The sequence below is a fragment of the Opisthorchis viverrini genome, assembly GCF_000715545.1.
Source record: "Opisthorchis viverrini unplaced genomic scaffold opera_v5_76, whole genome shotgun sequence".
Taxonomy (NCBI): domain Eukaryota; kingdom Metazoa; phylum Platyhelminthes; class Trematoda; order Opisthorchiida; family Opisthorchiidae; genus Opisthorchis; species Opisthorchis viverrini.
In genome coordinates this window covers 784,077-805,428 of record NW_008751730.1, presented here as the reverse complement: position 1 = coordinate 805,428, position 21,352 = coordinate 784,077, and the positions used below count along the sequence as shown (strand labels likewise).

General features: G+C 45.9%; 2 protein-coding genes across 2 annotated transcripts in view; both read right to left on the bottom strand.

Annotated features, from left to right (window-relative positions):
- Positions 1-356: 356 nt before the first annotated feature.
- T265_04465 (hypothetical protein) lies at positions 357-20,370 on the bottom strand (the record flags this gene model as incomplete). Its single annotated transcript, XM_009169214.1, has 8 exons — positions 357-446; positions 4,313-4,408; positions 4,692-4,818; positions 6,425-6,567; positions 9,074-9,272; positions 12,860-13,437; positions 14,234-14,304; positions 19,900-20,370. 8 exons carry the CDS (start codon positions 20,075-20,077, stop codon positions 357-359), a joined length of 1,482 nt encoding a protein of 493 aa, XP_009167478.1.
- A 551-nt stretch (positions 20,371-20,921) lies between these two features.
- Positions 20,922-21,352, bottom strand: part of T265_04464 (hypothetical protein) — a gene marked incomplete at both ends in the record, with an annotated part of 7,721 nt that continues 7,290 nt past the window's right edge. The window contains one exon of the mRNA XM_009169213.1: positions 20,922-21,103. Within this exon, the coding sequence (XP_009167477.1) occupies positions 20,922-21,103 (182 nt within the window). The remainder of the gene's footprint in view (positions 21,104-21,352) is intronic.

Genomic DNA, 21,352 nt, shown 5'->3' with positions numbered 1-21,352 from the left:
GGAGGATACGCCGGGCTAGGACTTCGCTTTCATAAGGGCTCATCAGAGATAAATATGCTCAGGACTTTGGTTAGTCAAGACTAGTGGTGCGTTGTAACTACTCCAACAAGGCATCCGAATTACCACAGGCGAACACGACCAAGCTTGAGCAACGTGTCTGCTACGTTCAAGAACTCGATCGAAGACCAAGTAACCGTCTTGACGAGTCCCAGTAAGACCGAAACCTGAGGGCACTGCTTCCCATTCTGGTGTGCCTTATCCAGTGAGGAAAACGACCAATCAGCATCAGCCAGAGATTCTTGTGAATCACATAACTAGCTGATGATTCAGACATCCCAGTGTAATTTAGACCCTATTCAACTCATAAATTTGCCGTCCACGCAATACCCACCACCCTCACAAGAACACACAAGAATGACATTTCGTTCAGTTTGGGGACAAAACAACTGTAAGGATAGAAAAAAGAACGAGGTTCAAAATGCAGCAGGAGCTGAGACGGCGCTAACTGTACACACACAAAAAAAGAGAATATTCGATTCACCACCAAGGATCGTAAACCGACCGATCGGCCCCAAGTAAATTGTGATGAGGATGGAGAGAAATCAGAAAAAAAAGGAAATGAAATAGCACAAGTTCAGTCAGACTCTTAGATGATTACTCTCACTAATAATGTTGCAAAGAAAATTGACTGTAGACGACTGCCAGAATAAGTTATCGAAAACGAAAGGGGGTGGACACAATGAGACCGGGGGTGGGATGAAGGTATAAACATTCTCCGGGTGAGATAGTTCCATATGATGATCGGTAATCCGTTATTTATAAGTGTGCGCTCGCACATCATAGAAAGAGAGAGACAGAAGAAAATCAGTAAAACGGACGAGCTCTGCCTGTCTGTACAGAATAAGAACAAAATATCGTCACCAGAAAGTAGTATCAATAAATGCATCTGGCACATATCGAAGTAAAACAAAGGCAGTGAGGGACAAAAAAAGCAGCGGGATAGAGAGCGAGAGAGTAAGGTACGTGGCATGGAAACGAGGACAACAATGAATAATCGTCGTAATAACAGTGAGTCCGTGGTAGAAGCAATGGTGGCGGTGGTCGTACTACTTAATAGTACCAGTAGTAGTAGTAATATGGGAAAGTAAAATTAGCGTAAATATCACGAAATCATATGGCTGAACGAATATCTCAGATGATATATTCATATATGTATATATATAGGCTCCGGTAATTAGGGATATTCGCAGCGATAGATATTAGTAGATGTGGGATAACAATGCTGAGGGATTGTCTAGAGACGTGAATGCAAGCTGGATAGAACCGGGGTGTTGAGGATTTGGTTTGTTTGTGAGGAAGCTAAACAACACATCAACACCGCAGCGTAGATGCACTTCAAACAGACGACCAACAAGAGATATTATTGTGTCCAGTTAGTCAACTGTGTGACTTCAGGTTGGCGACGACGGTGAGGATGCCGACGAGGAGAGCGATGCAGCGGCGAGAACCTTCTCGTGGAGCCGAAACCGATCGACAATCAGGGGACGAACGTCGTCCTACAACAACAGAATGTACGATGTCGGGAAATTACGGAAGTGAAAAATTCAACGGCTATCCTGGATCCGTTTTAAGAGTACCATGGTGTATTGGCACAATTGACTCACATTTCCTCTCTCGATGTATGGTGCGCGATTCCCTCGCCTTATACAACGCGAAGACGGAGGTAAGCCAAATACTGTGATTTTTATCGTCACAGATTGATTGAATTTCGTTCTCAAAAAGACCTCCCCTATGGAAAGACTATCCACTACCGCCAGACGGCTGTTTGTGCTGACTCCTGATCACCCTACCGCTTATATGGCACGAAAAGCCTGGTTGGTTCATGGGAACCGTAAGAAATGCTACTTGTGGCATTTGGGTGGCGTTGACCAAGTAGGTCGTATCACTTAGATCGGCTAAAGAGATATGTACACAGTCTAACCGAGATACTGCAATAGGAAAACGAAAACTGATCCGCAAACTGAGCTGATCCTCGCCATATTCTTTGAGGTGTTCCCCAAAGGACTGAATACCAGAATTAGAGATTAGGACAGATAGCTTGAAAAAATGTACAGTCTGTTACTAAGTCTAAATGGTCTAACAACCAGTGATTCAACACATCAAGGATAAGCTGACGAGAGCATTCTGGCTCCAACTGAGTCAGGTTCACAAAGCATTGTCGAGCTCTGCGTTGCGGAACATACGACCACGAAGAGTGTGCTAGAATAGTGGAGCCGTTGTCACTAGCCAGTGGTTAGAACACGAAGCTACTTATCGGAAGGTCCGTAGTTCGCACCCGATCTCTACCTCTCGGTCCAGTTAGTCAACTGTGTGACTTCAGGTTGGCGACGACGGTGAGGATGCCGACGAGGAGAGCGATGCAGCGGCGAGAACCTTCTCGTGGAGCCGAAACCGATCGACAATCAGGGGACGAACGTCGTCCTACAACAACAGAATGTACGATGTCGGGAAATTACGGAAGTGAAAAATTCAACGGCTATCCTGGATCCGTTTTAAGAGTACCATGGTGTATTGGCACAATTGACTCACATTTCCTCTCTCGATGTATGGTGCGCGATTCCCTCGCCTTATACAACGCGAAGACGGAGGTAAGCCAAATACTGTGATTTTTATCGTCACAGATTGATTGAATTTCGTTCTCAAAAAGACCTCCCCTATGGAAAGACTATCCACTACCGCCAGACGGCTGTTTGTGCTGACTCCTGATCACCCTACCGCTTATATGGCACGAAAAGCCTGGTTGGTTCATGGGAACCGTAAGAAATGCTACTTGTGGCATTTGGGTGGCGTTGACCAAGTAGGTCGTATCACTTAGATCGGCTAAAGAGATATGTACACAGTCTAACCGAGATACTGCAATAGGAAAACGAAAACTGATCCGCAAACTGAGCTGATCCTCGCCATATTCTTTGAGGTGTTCCCCAAAGGACTGAATACCAGAATTAGAGATTAGGACAGATAGCTTGAAAAAATGTACAGTCTGTTACTAAGTCTAAATGGTCTAACAACCAGTGATTCAACACATCAAGGATAAGCTGACGAGAGCATTCTGGCTCCAACTGAGTCAGGTTCACAAAGCATTGTCGAGCTCTGCGTTGCGGAACATACGACCACGAAGAGTGTGCTAGAATAGTGGAGCCGTTGTCACTAGCCAGTGGTTAGAACACGAAGCTACTTATCGGAAGGTCCGTAGTTCGCACCCGATCTCTACCTCTCGACTTTCCTTATCTAGTCTTGGGCAACCTGTCAGTATCACAGCTACCTTGTGCTACCTTCGGGTGGCATGGCAGTTAGGCGCCGAAAGGGTGCTACAGTTGAACGATATTTTGGCCTATGATGCATAGTGAAGGCCCCAGCTAGAAACATATTATTCCCACATGACAATTCATCCAAAACATTCGTCGGTATGACGCAATCAACGCGTGTTTAAGAACATACGGGTGTTAAGTTAGCCAATTAGTTCACAACACGATTCCCAAACCCATCGGAGTAGGAAGATAATATGCCACTGCCAACTTTGTGTTCCATACTTTTGAGGGGTTTCAAACCAACACACGACAACAATGTCGGAATTTTGAGGTGTATAACACTGACCAAAAGCATGCCAAAGATGTACTTGAACTATGAGGAATATATGACGGTGTGTTTGTTGGCAGACACCGTCTGTTACTAACGGGCATTCTGGATTCTCTAAGCTGTAGAATAAAACCTTTGCCCAAAATTGAAAATCCAAAATATACAGGATTCGAAGATATTTTCACAAAGGAAACTATTCACAAGGTTGCTAAAAACTCTTCGACGACCCACGACCGGTTTCACCCTTCTTGGGGTTGATCAGTTAGGTGCAGTCCCCGAGTTTCCGTCAACCTTGTGTTCTACTTGAGCCCAAAGATATTCCGCACACACACACGGTATTCCAAGGCCTTCGACGAAGTTGTAGGTAATCATAATCATGTTCAAGAGGTGTACATGTCAACGGCACGATAGCGCTGCCCACGATAATTGAGTACTCGAAACCAATGAGTTCAGAATCATGTGCACATTTAAACAAAGTAGGAAGAAATGTTCGAGAGATGTACAACTCAAAGGCCGAGTCATATGACTGGTTGTCACAATAATGGGCGGAGGGATTCCTGAAAAAAGGTCCAAACAAAACTTGAAGGAGTACTACTTGACAGACTCATGTTCGTGATATGAGACAAAATGTGACCCAACAACTAGGCTCTCCAGAAAGCAGTGAGCAGGGACTTACCGCCTTTGAAACTTCGAAAAGGAAGGGCAGAAGATTCAATAGTTCCCGATCGTTTGAATCGACGAACCAGCTTTCGATTGGTACCCCGTTATCAAGCTAGGAAACAAAAGTGACCATATGGTGAACGGTTATAGAAGGCATAGTGAATTATCATAGGGGCTGAATAACTCCATCTCGTGGTGATGACTGAATATTATAATTCGTAATAGTAGTAGTAGTATTAATAAGTACTAATAAGTACTAATAAGTATTAATACGGCAGTAATAAGGACTGATGCTATACAGCTTTGAGAAAAAGTCTCAAAAATTTCGTGGATAAGTAAGATGCGTGTGTATGTGCGTGTGTGCATGCATGGGAGAGCGCAGAATATCGACTCACCTGATAGCCGAATGCTTGGGGGGAGTTATCCACGATGACGGTCTTGCGCAAATCCCTTCCCAACACTCGAAGGTCCTTAACATAATTTCCGTTCACGCACACACAATGTTCACGGAAGAGCCTGTGTCTATGTTAGGGTGAGTGGAAAGAGCAACCAAACATTTTAGTTAATAAACCGAAGAAAAACCGTTAATGAAGACAGAAGGTAGCTGACACCCCCCTCAAATTATGCAGTATAGTGCGCGAAAAACAACAAATATTCTCACTGCGAAGAAACTAAATAAAATAGGAATTGCAAAAGTAGCGGAAAATTCACGGGAATTAAAATGTCAATGGAGTCTTGGCGAGTGAAGTTGGTCCAACCAGGTAGAGTGGGATGACAGGTTACTAGAAGGGACATCAAGCGTTCTTATCTAAAAACATCGTTTGACGAGAAACCAGGAAGCATTGTGATTTTCGGTAACCTCGCGAACAATAATGTGCCACCAGAGCAGCTGTTCTCGAAAGTACTAACCTATAAGGTCACTGTGAAAGCGGAAGGTGGTGCTTAGAATCGACTGTAGGGAACAGCGATTAGCGAGGCCATTTTCGGGTTATAGCAGTCGGTTACATGACCGTGTGGGTCGCGTTCGCGCTGGTGACTGTGCAACGCTCAAAGTCATCGCTGACTCGCTAGAACAGCGCATAGCAGAACACATGCATAAAGCGTCGACTTAAGACTAGCTAAAGTTTCTGACCCCGACAATTCGATATCCTGACCAACCAGCATGCGTTTGGATATAATTAGATTCACCTGATTTGAGGTCGTCCGGTAGATGTGAAGTCCAGCCATTTCAAGCGACTCACCTCCAGAGAGCCGAGAACGTAGTGACTGCAAAAGTCATCTGGAACATAAACCCAAGAACTTGATGCAAATGAGTTGATTCCGGTAACTTGTGACTACCAGAGGCTGCAAGGAAGCCCCAGGTGACACCATGGTTCAGGACCACTCGAACGACGATCGACGACTTAGTCCAGAATCTCTTGTAACACTACACCGAACTCGAAGGTTCGTAGTCGGGGTAGCCACACACTTAATCGATCATCATCATCATCATCATCGACGGCATGACATCAGTGTTCAACACTGATGCTATACAACCTTGATCGACCACGCTCGCAAGCAACTCACCTTCTACAAATTCAGGGAGACAACAAACAAAAGTACCTTCCCTCTATCTTTGTAATGTACTACTCATAAGATTGCTGAAAACTCCTGAACAGCCCACGACCGGCTTCGCCCTTCTTGGGGTTCATCACTACCTTCCCTCTAGTTCGAGCATTTTACTGAAAAACCATGGGACATAAAGCAGCAGTTTACGGCAGCTCACGTGATAGACCGCCCTTGTGGTCAAACGAGGAACTCTCACCCAGTAAGACCTAGCTTAGTCAAACAGAAACAGCGATATTTTCAATCGAGATTTTGTCCTTTAACTCAAGAAAATCTAGGTGGGAAACCGAGAAACATTGTACAGCTGCTTCATCCTCATTGGAAATCACCATCAACGCGCACCTCGCGAATCCCATGAAGATTCACACGCGCAACCTTCCGGTACACATTGACTTCACTCAAAGAACGAAATTTTGATTGAAAATACCCTAATCTCCTCCAATTATCAATAGAAAACAGTCAAGTGTGTAATCTACGTAACAGGACCGACAGCAATGAGAAGGGCGACAGCATAAAAACGTACTTTATCCACTTTTTCTTCGGATCGATCAAGTTGACCAGACGATCCGCGTAGACTTTGGTGCTTGCAGTGAATAGAACTACTTCAAAGCGTTCGGAAACGCGTGACAGAAACTCGTACAGATGAGGACGTATGCGTACATAGACCTGTGGGATAGCAATGTGAGGGGAACAAGTAAGCAAGTAAGAAGTGAGGTAAAAAAAACTACCTTGCGGTGAAATCCGAGTTTGTGCTTTTGGGAACCGAATTACAGCGGTTATTATAATGTTTGGGGAATACAAATACAGACAGAACAGCTGAGTCGTTCTCATCCAGCGGACACAAATAAGGAAGAGGCTAAAACGGGAGATAATCATTGGGCAGTATACAGGACCGAACGACAAAGGCCTGTTGCTCATTGGACAAAATATATAGGGATGTTGATTGGATACCACTCGAGTAGAGTGTAAAATAACAGCGAGTTGAAAGGCCTAGGAGTGGAGATAGTCGAAAGCGCGGAGTATAACCTCCCGGTTATCCAGTTAATATGCCCTGGTGATCGATTTACCGGTCAATTACCATGTCTGCATAAATTCACGTTCGTTTTTGTTTTTGTTCAAGTTAGTATATGGATGTGGCTTCAGTTAAATTTTTGAACTCCTAGATTTTCGTGTGCGAAGACAAGGGAAAATTGACTGTCTCCTAATGAGTTATTGTTGTCCATCCAGTGCCGTTTGTTCTACTTGTCGCGATCCTTGCACCAAATTTTGTGTATCATAATGTCGGTCTTCTTCGTGGTTCCCAGTGTTTGTTTGTTTTGATAATGCTTTCCGAAGTGTGCTCCTAAGCTTGTAGGCTGCCGTTGCATTATACTGCTAGAACGCTGTTGCAATCACTTTAGGAATGTTTTTGACACACGGTAGTAGATTCGTTCATTGAATTGCGTCTTTTTCCTCAGATAAAAATGGTCCAATCGTAGAGCCCTTTCAGTGCAGCGATACAGTCCGTTCAGCTGTAGCACCCTTTCGGTGCCTAACTGCCATGTCACCCGAAGGTTGCACGAGGGCTGGGATACTGCCAGGTTGCCCAAGCCAGAGAGGCAGAGGTGGGATTCGAACCTTCCGGTCAGTAGATTCGCGCTCTAACCACTTGGGCCATCTAGCCCAAAAGCAAGTTAGTATTTTGCATCTACACTCAGAAGACTTGAAATAAAAATCTTTTTCACTGACTTTGGCTTCCGTGGTGTTGTAATGTTTCGATGCACTTCAACAATGTTCGAATGCACTTTTGTATGTGGTATAGTAGTTTAAAAAGGGGTTTCTTGTAGACCTCAGTTTGTGGCTGTATATTCTACCATGAACGTCGTCATCGCCGAAAACATTGCGGCAGTTCTTGAGTGACAAAATTGCTACCCATGTGACGGACCTATGATTTTGAATGTTTCCTATGGCAAATATTTGTGGGCTGTTTGGCTTAGTAAAAAAGCCATCCATTCTGCTCATCGTAGTAAACTAGTGGAACGTGGTTCTTGATCGTCTGAGCCTGTTCACTACTAAGGGATCCACCCTGTGGTCGAACTGGTGCTGTATAGGAGAAGCAATCATGCCACCCCCCAAGTAGACAGTGTTGGCTCGTTGGGTAGGTCCGCTTGCCCAGAGCAGGTTTTTACCACGCATTTGTGACTACATTGTATCATTTGAAAGGAACTCAATCAATGACAATTAACCAAGTTTCTGGTATGTTGGAAATATACTGGTCTTAGAAATGACCTTGGGCTAACACCGGTTTCCCGGAACTCATCAGCATCATCATCATTATTGTTAGCTGTAATAACCGCGTACGTGCCGTACAATGGTTGTAGCTGCTACAGTTTCGTTCACCGATGGTTCGGGGAGTTTTCCGGAACTCACCATAAATGATGCCCCATCGAGAAAAGTTTTCAATACAATCAACATGATTCCGCTTAAGAATAGCAACGTTCTCTCAGCTACCACCATCCTGATATTATGAAGACGTGCGCATTCATCGAACTGACCCAGTGCATTGGTCATCAGTTCTTGTGTACAAGACAGGATATCACGAAAAGAGGTTACTCAGACTCGCCTGCTAGCAGTCCGTCATTGGAAATATCGCATTCTATTTTGTGACTGACGGGGGATCATTGAGTACGCTCCAGAGTGGGCAGGCCTCACGAAGGGAGACTTCACAGACTTTATCACAGCTCACACGCAATGCATAGTGTATATCTGAGAGCGGGGAGCCAAAGGGTCGATGAGCCGAAAAGTTTGAGAATGACTTATGTAAACTGAGCGGCTCCGATGGGGGATTATTAACAGAATGTGGCCCAAAGGCAATGGGCAGTTGCCACGTAGTAAGTGCAGTAAAAACTAAAGATGGAGGGCGAGACGGACAAAGTGGTTAGGGGGCGAATTTGCTGAACGGGAGGTCCGTGGTTCGAACCCGACCTCTGCCTCTAGACTTCCCCTGTCTAACCTTGGGCAACCTGGCAGTATCCCAGTCCTTGTGCTTTCTTTGGACGGCATGGCAGCTAGGCACTGAAAGAGTGCTACAGTTGAACGATTTATTTTTTTAAACACCTAAAAGCACGAAATACGGACTGGGGATGGTCCGTATACAAAAATAGGGATGTGAGTGTGTGTGTGCACAACTTACCATATAAACGACTCCTTGAAACACAACTTGAAATATGAACTGGGCATCCGGTAACGGTGTTAGGCTGCAATGAACAAGAGTTTCGTCCAAATCAAGAACCAGGCAAAACTCTGGCGCCGAACGGGTTCGCTTTGGTAATGCAGGGAGCTGATAACTCAATTCCGGCGAAACTGGCGGCAGACTGTGTATGAACGCGTAGCTGGAAAAAATAGGAATACGAGAAAAGGATTACACTAAGAAAACAGAAACAGTTAGAGATCCAGGATAATCCTCAATGGGGTACACTGGCAAGACGAATAACGCATTACACTGTCAGTTTAGTTCCCGTCGTTGAACGTCTCAGTGAAAAGAAAAATGCAGGCACGCAGTAATTTTGTTGTAAAAAAGACTAGTAATATCATATTGTTCGAGTAAGGTAGAGTACGCTGGCGAGCGGGCGATGAAACAACAGGAGATTGACAAAGCTATCAATGCGAAGTACTGATTCGACAAACAGTAGCAAGAATGAATGTATGTACAGACTGACCGGTTGCAGGTGAACAGATTTCAGCGTACTTAATGTGAACATACGCCGCCAAGCAATGAGACTGTCTAAAAACCTGTAGGGCAAAGTGGAAGCCACTGAAGGTCAGCAAGACTAGATAACGAGAACAGTGCTTCCCTCGAAAAGCACGTCATCTCGAAACCGAACGAAGCCATGTTCTTCTTGTTTGGTAAGAAACCAAGCTCTTCTGAAATCACGTTCTTCTTGTTTGGTAAGATTGCACAACTCTGACAGTTATCGTCAGCTGCTGTACCGCCAGCAAGCGTAACTCAAGACGCACATTACATCGGGCTGTATGGTGAGATACGATAACGGTGCTTACAATTCATATCACAAAACACTGTCATCGTTTGCGTTCACCACAGTTTTGTACAACGCGGCTGCAAAGAGGCCAACAGAAGTAAAATGTACCCAAACTGACCTCGGAGAGTGATCGGTACTAACCGAAAATCGTTCTACCAAGTCATAAACGTGGCCTCTGTACATATAGGGTGTAGGAAAACTTGCTGTTCGGCTAACGGTATCTCTGAAATATTGACCGGCTCTGATGGTAACATTGAATTAGCAGTGCTGGGGTGTGTCAGGTTTTACAAGGAAGGAATTCTCTCAAGACAGATGAGCTATTCATGCTTCATTCACTTTCATGACAGGGGACTGTTTGCTTCGAAGAGCCCTTCGTCGAGCCCTGTGCTGAATACGGGTGATCGAGAGGTGATCAGTCAATGGCCTAGCAAAAGAGCATGAAAGCATTAGCCCGTAAACTCAATCGGGTTGGCAACTGCTGCCTCCCTGGATAAGAACCCCGGGATTCAACTGACCGGTGATTAATGACACTAGCAGACAAGGTTAAGTCAAATAGTCGATGGTGCGCCAGTAGCAAAACCTTCAACTCGTAGCTGCCCAGTTTTTCGTTTGTTCGAACAAGTAACGCGTCAACAACAACAAACTGATTAAACCATCTCATCTTGTTCGGAGGCCAGCCGTCCCTTGGAACCGAACATCACATCATTTGGACGGATGTTTCACGTGCACGACCAAACGAAGGCATGCCCTGACTGGCAAGTATGCCAGCCAATCCGGATCGAGCATCTTTGACTCGACGATTATCGCCCCCTCACAGAGATTCTGGCACGACCTTGTGGAACACTGTGACTACCCTATAAATACAGTTGTAATAATTTCCATTTGTCTCCATAAAGGGTTGTGTAGAGCTACCGTGCCTTTTGGTATACCATAATAGGCGAAGCAGGAAGCCAAGGGATCGGTAGGGAGTTGCACTACCGTTCAGCACGATAGAAACCGATAGAGAGTTGCACTACCGTTCAGCACGATAGAGCACCTCTACGCAGACATTTTTCGGTAAGTGAAACTCTGGCAACTGGAACCAACGTATCCTTGGTACATGTTTTATACCTCAGATGCCAAACGGAACTGAAACAGGAAGGAAATTTGGTGTTTCTAACCACCGACGAGTGCCGTACCAGGGTTCCCATCTACAGAGGCGATAAGCACCAAAGCAACTGAAGTTGCTGTTGACGATCTTCACAAGCCTCATCATTATCAGGGTTCCCCAGGACATCATCAAATAGATCATCATTGTCAGCTGTAAGAACAGCGCACTTCTCGCCCAGTGGTTTTGGCTGCCGCAATTCCGTCCATCGATGATTTGGGCCGAAACAGCCCTAACAGGCTGACAGAGTACCAATCACGCACCCGGAATTCTCTGCAAAGCATTAGTCAGGATTTCATTTTCTGTCGATAAGCGGAGTTCTGCCTACTATATGACCACTCAGAATGCGCGTACACTTACGTCACTGCCGGATCAGATTAGGGTTGCTCACTCGACGTGAGTTGATCATACTGATCGACCCATCTTGATTTTTTTTCAGTTTATCAACCTTCAGTGGAGAAGATCATCTGGCGTACGAGTTGAAACATTGAACCTCAAGACGTCAGGGAAATGTACTAAAAGATTTAAAACTAGACTTCCAACGGGTGTGTATGACAACTTTTTTTTGGTGAAAACTGGCAGACGACGACGGCGAAAGGGAGAGAGAGCAGTAAATAATTTGCATCAGGATGCCTGGATTTAGAAAAAACAGTACGGAGTGACCACCTCAGTACGCTACCAGCTGGAATTCCATTCCTAGCTTCTGGATATCCACTGTCCAAGCCTAGAAGACTGCTGGATTCTATCTGCGCAGAAATAACCTCCAGGAGAAAACCTTGATTGAATCTCTTAGATAGTCACCCCCAACGGAGACAACCTAATCTGCCTTCGTGGTCTTTGCGGGATACATGCGCCTAAAATAAACCATTCAGCTGTAGCACCCTTTCGGTGCCTAGAAGGAAGCACGAAGACTGTAAAAGTACTAGGTTGTCGAAGACTAGACAGAGGGGGTCGAGAGGCAGAGGTCGGGTTCGAACCACGAACCTTCCGGTCGGTAAATTCGCGCTCTTACCATAGTTGCATGAAAGGATCTGAAATTAATTGGCAGTCTGAAACAGTTTACGGTCGTACGTACGTCGTGCATGTTAATTTTTCAAACCCCAGATTCCTATTAGGAATACTGCCTCCAGACGAACAAATCCATTTTTCTGACGATTTATCTTGCAGACCGAAGCCTCGTTTTTTCCATTTCAGCCTTTTATTGGTACCTTAGTGGACTGTCCGATTTTTTAACTTCTAGTTCATTTGAATCCACATCACGGAACGCTTCAGTTGTTTCCAGTACAATGACCTCAAGGCCTTCTCGATTGCGGTGTAACTGGCAAGGTTGATTGATACGTCAGTGGAGACCATAACAGTTCTATTAAGCAAGCCTCCCTGGTACACCTAGTCTCCAGTTGGACGAGCCATCTCGCCCCCCCCCCGCATATCTGAAAATGTTAGTATCGATGAGAGCGGTCGTGTGTCTCCAATCCAGTATACGACTCTTACCTCTACATCAAGGGCCTTCCGTCTACACTATCCCTCTCGATAGTCGTGGGCTTGGACAGCGTGAATCAAACAAAACAGATCAGCATGACCTCAACGGTGAGTACGGATCAGACTGAAATTCCGTCGAAAGTAAGGCAGCTGGTGGCTATGAAAACTGACCAACCGTACAGGAACCCGCCTGGATGTTTCAGCTAAAGCCTTACAGAACTTCCTGGTGTTTCCCCAAGGGTGCTCAAGTCAGGGGTTCTTGTTATCATTCAATGAAAAAAACGAAGCAAATGAAGTTATAAGGGAAACTCACGCATCTGACTCATCAAAGTCATCTGTTTCCTCCTCCTCGATCGCTGAAATCTCGGCAGCCAGTTCGTTGTGACTAGTTGAAGACGTTTCACTTAACTGATCTTGTTCATGCATTACACCCTCATCACCTCCATTCGTATGATGCTCGCAGCAGTCACGCGATGCAGACTTCGATGGAATTTCTAGGCAATCGAGTGCGGTCGGGTGGGAAGATGCTTGAAAATTCTCGTCTACTACCACCGGATCAGAGTTATTCGATACAGGAATATGGTTCATATAAGGATGGAGATGAGTTGGAACAGGATTAGAAGGGGGAAACGAGTCGGAGATGGTGAGTGAATCTGACCCGAGGGCTGCCTCTGTTGGGATCGGAATGGAAGGGATGTTAGTTACTGTTGTACAGTGAGTCGTTCTGAGGTTGTGATGTGATGGATCACAGTGTACCGGGAGACATTTGGGATGAGGACTGGATGAAACTGGGGCACATGGAACACGAAGATCCGACCTATGACCAACTGTCTTGGCTCGCAACCGTGGAGGCGGGTGGGAAGCACGGACATAGCCCGGGTCGTCATGAGGCTAGAAAAGTAAAAGACAGAAATGAGGAAAATGATGAGCTGATAACTACAAAGTGTATTAGAACTTACAGCTGTGAAGGTCATCGACACATGTCCAAAAAGTACATGCATGATGGGCTGTCCTATTTGGATAATTGGGGAAGATATAGATCCACTGATACATGCCCTTAAGAAATAGAATTCACCCAGCTGTTTTGTATCCGTGCTTCTCTCCCCTAGGACGCCCCCAACCCATTGAAGAGCGAGACTACTGTAAGCCTTCTGTACAAGCGAACACTTCTGTTTGCAACATGCGGCCGTCTGAACAACTCTCAAATGAAGAGAAAAACGTCAAATGACTAACTAATGGGAACAAATCCAGCTGATTAGGTGTAACAATTAGAAAAGTTCCAACAGGAAAGTCACGGTTTCTTGCAAGTAAGCAATCAGCACCCTATAAAAGATATACGAATTAACCATGGTGGCGTGGAAAACGGCTTATGAAATAGGTCGACGCAAATGATTGCGTCATTTTTTTCAGTTGAGATGTGCTGGAATTCATGAAAATTGTCAATATCTACATTCCATAATCGGCCCTGCAGTCCTGTAGGTGGTTTATCCATAAAATGATGGAAACGTCGGTCCGCATAGAGGAGTGCTGTGTTGGATACTTGTATATACTCAAATAAAACGTCCTGTTACAACATCAAAGAGGTAACATTCATGAGGGAGTCAGTCAAGGTCTCCGAGACTTGGCAATAAAAAACATGCGTTCCAGAAAAAGCGATATGTAAACGATAAGCCACTACTCATCTTACCTCGGAGTTGCCTTGAGTTTGTGGTTTCAGTATTGGGCATCCCGATAGACGTCGATTCTTTCTCACGGCGGCTAAGAGGAAAAAGAGAATAAGAGAGATGGCTTCGAAATGTCTACATTTAAGTCACATGACGGGAGGTAAAGTTATATACATGGATGTTCATGCAACCATAATAATAAGAAAAGGATGCGGTTTACAAGTTTACTTTTCGTACCCTAGACGATCGTTACAAAAATAATGATATTGGCGAACCGGCTCACTCATATTTGAGATAGCTCAGTGGTTAGAGCGCAAAGTTACTGACTAGAAGGTCCGTGGTTCGAATCCGACCTCTGCCTCTCGACTTCCTCTGTCTAGGCTTGGGCAACCTGGAAGTATCCCGGCCATCGTGCTTCCTGCAGGTGGCGCGCTGCATAAGAATAGGATGCAGTCCATTCGGTCCTGAGGCGTAGTGAGCAGATGTCCTAAAAGGTCGTAATGATCAGCTAGGTTTAGTGAATTTCTCCGGTGAATTTCCGGTCAGTCTGAACGGGCGGAACCTTTGGGACCCGCTTCACCCAGCCATAATCTGTGCTGCTGAAACAGAGAGATTGAACCATAGTGTGGTGACCGTCCTTGAGCCTCCACGACAGGTCAGGAGCAGCAGCAGCAGCATCAGTGTTGACACTGATGCTTCACTGCCTTACGACCATAAGGTTCCTCTAGAGTGAAAAGAGAAAAATTGAGCGAAGGGGGGGACCTAGTGCTGGCCTGTGTCAACCATTCTGAGGTGCCTACACCTCAGGTTGGGCTGTTTAAATGCTTGTGCATCAAACACTATCGTTGCGAGGCAAGGCCTCCGAATCTAAGCACATTTGTGAAGACCCTAGCTGCCACCCTGTTCGGGTTTCGGTGCACTTGCAGTAGCTAAGCCCACCAACAACCAAGAACCCCGAAAGCATGTAAGTTTCTCACATCAAGCCGGACGAGTAAGAATTAGGCTTTCATTGATGCTTCGCATCATCCTTTATCACCTAACACCCAATAGGTGATCACAGAGCCCAAATATGCACACGTCAGTCTTGATGGCCACCCATCAAACGGACCCGTCGTTGCATCCAGTTTCAGTGCATAATAAAAAACATCGTTCAGCCGTAACACTCATTCAGTGTCTAGCTGCCATGCTACCCCAAGGAAGCGTGAGGGCTGACCGGCCTAAACAAAGCCTCTTCAATGTAAGCCCCCGTTGCAAAGTCGACAACTCGCTCTCTAACTGTCCTGTTACGGATTCACCCACACTAGCCCATACGAGCTACGGTCCTGAGATAACAGCTGTCGAAGATCTGAGGATAAATCAGCTCCACTGCTCGAATAAGTCAAGCCTCAAAGCCATACAACAAAACAGCCCACACACGTTCCTTGAGATTCAGAGACACACCGTTTTGACGCCATATATGTCTCAAATTAGAAAACGCGACCCGGGCCTTGCAGATTCGTGCACTACAATCAGAACTAACACAACAAGGCATTTAAAACGCTCCACAACTTCGAGTGCCTCTCTATGGATTGTAAGCGGCGTGTTTGGTGACTGCATGCCCAGGAACATGACCTCACACTTTGTGGGTGCAAAGTGCACGCTAAACGACGGAATGACTGGTTAGCTAAAAACACCACCTTCAACCGCTGTTCAAAGACGAGAAATATGTCTGTATATTCCAGATCGCCAAGGTTTTCGTCATAGGCTGTTTGAACCCTGGGGTTTTGAAGCTCTTCCACCGTTCGTCACACTATCACGCCGATCAAGAAATTACACAAGAATGGAGCGAGTGGACACCTTTGACGGACACCGCTTTGTTTACTGAAGCTTTTGGAGAGCTCGCCGTGGAGTGGCGGGGCTCAATGATTCGTCTCAAGGTGAAGATATGGTCGATACATCCTCGACCAGGGCGCAATCCATCTTGATTCTCATAAACCTGTCTCTCCCGATTATCCATCAACGTTGGCTAAATACTGCCAGAAAGCACCTTAGATGCAATGCAAACCAATCTGATACTACGATGGTTTTCACATGACGTTCTTGCTTATTTTTGAAAAATGGGATGACGGTAAAGGAGCTCCATTCGGTTGCTATTCTGTTTTCGTTCCGAATTTTCTACAGTATGGTCGCCATACTGTTCACCAGGACCTCACCACCTTCTCTGAAAAGTACGAGGTGTAGAGCATTCGGACCAGGTGCCTTATCGAGCTTCAGGATTGAAATCTCACACTGGATTTCGGTTGTTGTTGGTGGGTTGGTAACTGATAGCCATGTGGTCCAATTTAGTCCACGGCTGTCTTGCGGTAGGTGGCCTCCAAGTAACTCGGTGAGGGTTTGTGTTGGAATTTCGTACTCTCCAGGAACAGACGATGATCTGCACACAACTGAAGAAGAAGCTCCCCATTATCCGTACGCTCAGCAACGAATCCAGATCTACCACCCAATTGAGCTTCCTCCAGACTTAGTCGCCCAACTTGGGGATTCATATTACCGGCCAGGACAACTATATCTGCCCTTCTTGTCGACCGTAGCAGTCCTGACAGATATTGATAAAACTCGTCCTACTCAGTCTCAGACTGCTATCTGTTGGGGCATATGCTGATGGGACAAACAAATACCGTTTACCGCATCGACCTGCGTTATTCTTAATTGAGCCAGAAAACCGCATAGCGCATGGGCGAATGTTCACTGGGGTCCAGTCTAGTAACTCTTACAGCCTTGGGGCTAAGTGCAAATTTCACATCATACATAACACGAGCCATTACGTCAGGATCACCAGATGCCCGAAGAGTGAAACGTAGAACATCTGGGCTCGCTCTAAGCGGCTTGAAAAGTAGGAGCGAAGTGGGGTCTTGTATGCGTGTTTTGGAGACTTAACATATATTGATAGAGAGGAAAAGTAAAGTTTCAGCAAGGGTTGCCTGTTGACCAATTTGACATAGAGGACGGACAGTAAAGGCTGTAAGTTGGACCAGATCTTTTGAGGTTGGTAAATAAATATTTTGGTTTATTTTTCTGGGTGAGAGTTGAGACACGGAACAGTGGCTAGATAATTGGCAGATGGATAGATTGCACTACATTGTACAATGGGTGGGGAGTGAGGGAGGCCAGTGGGCGAAGAGCTGCAAGGGCCGGTTGCCAATGCCGAAGAAGGGGGTTGAGTTCAGGTACCCCACCATGAGCGTTTGACTCAAGTCTGACCCACAAAGCAGTGGGGGACTTGGATTCTGCTCGGAGACCTTGACCCTAGCCTCTAACTGAAGAGTCTGAACCGCGAGACAGCGGTTATTAAGGTTCTCTCGGAGGACCCTTCACAGAGCCACTGATTCAGCAATCTGGCCCACTTGGCTGTGGTGGGTCGGTTTGGCCCGAGGGCGCAGGGAGTTGGGTATTACTGTCTCACTCCCAGTGCAGCTGCACACAGCAGGTGCCTTTTGAGCAGCACCGGATTCTTGGTTCTTTGCCGGTTTGGCCCGAGGGCGCAGGGAGTTGGGTATTACTGTCTCACTCCCAGTGCCACACCACACAGCAGGTGCCTTTTGAGCAGCACCGGATTCTTTGGTTCTTTGCTTCACTGCCGTACACCGATGCTTCACTGCCGTTGGGTTGGGTTCGAACCACAAGCCTTGCGGTCAGAGGTTCACACCTCGTTGCGCTCAGCTACAGAAATCAGCTCCTGACGGAGGTTCTAATAGTGATTACCCAATTTTCCGGAACTAGCTTTACTCAGGTCATGCTTTAGTCTAGCGGCAACTTTCAAGGAATTTTCGCGCAAAACCTGAGAAACAAGCCGCTTGCTTGGCCACCGGAAAACACCGGGGCAAATGTCCAACGAATAATCAGATCAACCTACGTGAGACCTTAAGGTTTGCACCTGCGGATTTCAAATGCCTTCTTGGACCCGATAACTACCACCACACTTAATGTAAGAGACTCCAAAAAGCATCATAGATTAAAATGGCTACTATTGCTTGTACATACAATGTGTCTATTCTAGTGCCGAACCATGTCCGTTGGATGTCAGCCCAAGTGCAACCTCCTGTCGATAGAGAAACCTAGTTCACCTGTAACACCCTTCCGGTGCGTAGCTGCCCTGCAACCCGGAGGAAGCTGAGATACTACCAGGTTGCCCAAGCCCAGACAGGGGAAGTCAAAAGGCAGAGATCGGGTTTTAACCGCGGACCTTCGAGCATAATCGAACACTTCCGGAAATAGTGGGCAGTCCGGAAACTGCTATACCTCATCGTTGGTCATAATCTTGACCAATGGGCGACATGCCAGCTAGGACGTTACAGCTGAACGACTGGGCGGAGTGTTCCTGAAAACTTGGTTGCTTGCATGTCCTTGTATCTGTTGCTTTCATTCGATTCCAACAAATCGGGTGGTGTTCTGTGACTTCAGCCTTTAAGATTGTGAAGTAGTACCATGCCCTTTCACCATGAAACGCCGGCGGGACAGATGACCCTCCAAAAGTTTTAAGCGTGAAACTTTAGTTCCTCTTAATTGGACAGCTTTTTAGTGGTGGATAGTCAGAATGCTTTGTTTGACAACCATTAGCATTTTGGTCTGACAGGTACAGACCAATGAACTGAGTGGATTGCCCATATCTATATAGTCTCGTGTTTACAACCATTTAGTCTGAGTACCTGGGCAAGCATGCTTCCTTTGGGTGACATGGCAACTATGCACCGGAATGGTGTCACAGACGAGCGCCGATTCTCAGTATATATCAGGAGTGGGCCCATGTTTCAAGATGCGTTTTTCGACTCCGAAATTAAGGAAGTTCTTCATTATTGCCAGTTTCCAGGGAGTCCCTTGAAATATTAGAATTAGGATTCTTCTCAACCATTACGTATCTCGGAGGCCTCACGCGCCCAAGTGTACCGTGACAGATGAAGCCGATCCACGCATTAGCACAGCTTTGTACTATGCATCAAATTGGACGGTTTTGGTACTCGAAACGCAAATGGCTGAAAACAACTGAAGAATGAGAAGGGCTATCTTGCATTAATAATCGTTCAGCTGTAGCATCTCTTAGGTGTCTAGCTGCCAAGCTCCCCGAAGGAAGCACGAGGGGATACTGCCAGGTTGCCCAGATGTTGGCCTCGAACCACGGAACTTTCGGTCGTAAAATCCCACCGTAACAACTGAGCCATCTCGCTTCAAACAATACTGCTCCGAAGACTTTAAGCGACTTCAAAGTGATTTCTTACAGCACCATAAATCACGCACAGGAATCAGGGTCATTACGTGGACTCGCACCTATCCGACTTTAAAGGTCTACTTCCTGCATTTGTTCATCAAGCGTTAGTGAAAGACGTCTTGAATACAAGCGTTTCGTCGATTTATTCTGCCGGAGAGCTTAAATGATACCACACGCAAGAAATTTCTTGACACCAGTTGCGCCTATCATTAAGTCAACTCGAGCTTTTCATGCATATTCATCATTGCATGTAGACTATACATCCTATTCAAATTAGACAAATACAGTAAGCTGCGTCCAGCCTTCGTCTGATTCGGTAAACCAAATACTTAAGCACTGGGACGCTTAGACATTTGGAACGAAGAAGAAGAATTGAACAATGCAAATAAGTAGTACGCCACCACCACATACAGGGAACAACAGGCATCCGATTGACAGGGAACTTACTCGAACGTTTCCTGCGATGTCTGACCTTTGATGACTTCGGACATATGCGAGGGTAGCCAGGATAATCCGGATAGCTGCCTGACTTCGCATTTTTTCCCATTTGAGATGCGCAGGTCTGCGAAGAATAAAGTTTTTTGGAACGGCTGCTTTTCGGTGAAGTACACAATCTCTGCAACATACTCACAAATTCGATTAACCCACGGGAACTGCACACTGAACGATTGTACTGAGCTCGGTCATTTAGAAAGTTGGAGTGCAGATAATATGTTAGGTCTCGTTAAAGTTTGAAAGAGCAGTTAATTTGGAGAGTGCCCTTAGTTTATATTCCCAAAGGGTACCCTGCATGACACATCTAATGGTTGCATCGTGACAATAAATCCGAATCCACACCAAATGGATGAACCCTCACAGCTGACATCACCAAAAACAGCCAAAAACTAGCGACAGCAGAAATGCAGACGCCTATTCGAAAAGTCACCTAGAAATGACCTAGAGCTCATTTAAACACAAAAGATCAAAGACATTCAGTTCAACATCCGTTAGGTATGGTAAAATATGTATACCGCTGGCAGAAAGTCGATGCCTGGTAACAGATCTTCGTCATGACGCACATTATTATGTTACCTAAAAGGTAAGTGAGATTGTGGTTCCATGCCGTATCTTTCGTTGTCTCATTAGCATACGACTGCACCAAACACATTTCGATGCTCCATGACCTACTGCGTTTGAGGACCGACAGGGAAATTCTACATTACAGCAGAACATTTCCAACGAAAGCCTGTTCAACCATCACTCTACGACGGTCTCGTCAGTGTTTTTAGGCTTCCTTCATGTCACCACTCCTTGCTTTTGTGTACGTCTGTTTTTTAGACAACTTTGGAATTCCAACACCAGCGCCTCCAAAGGGTCAACGCCGTAAATCGCTGCTCACTTGGCTAGCTTTTTTCGCTGCCTATTGCTCAGCTGAATTCACTAAACGACGTTTTGTTCAAGGTGTGAATTATCCCCAAGTCATCACGGAGTTAGGTACCAGAATGTATGCAGGCATCTGGATGCATCCGCCATAAAAATAGGTTCGAAAAGCTATCGTCGTTCTTCAGAGAAATCGGCATACACGGATTCACGGATTGATACACAGGATCGAGGCTTTTGCCCAAGTTTCCCGGGTCGGTTTTGTTCTTGTCGGTCAGTGGCTGTCGTTCACCTGAAAGGCACAAGTGAAAAAAGGGTGTAGCACTGCTCAGTCGAGAGGTTATAGGAAGCACTTCACGGATTCACGGATTCACGGATTCACGGATTCACGGATTCACGGATTCACGGATTCACGGATTCACGGATTCACGGATTCACGGATTCACGGATTCACGGATTCACGGATTCACGGATTCACGGATTCACGGATTCACGGATTCACGGATTCACGGATTCACGGATTGATACACAGGATCGAGGC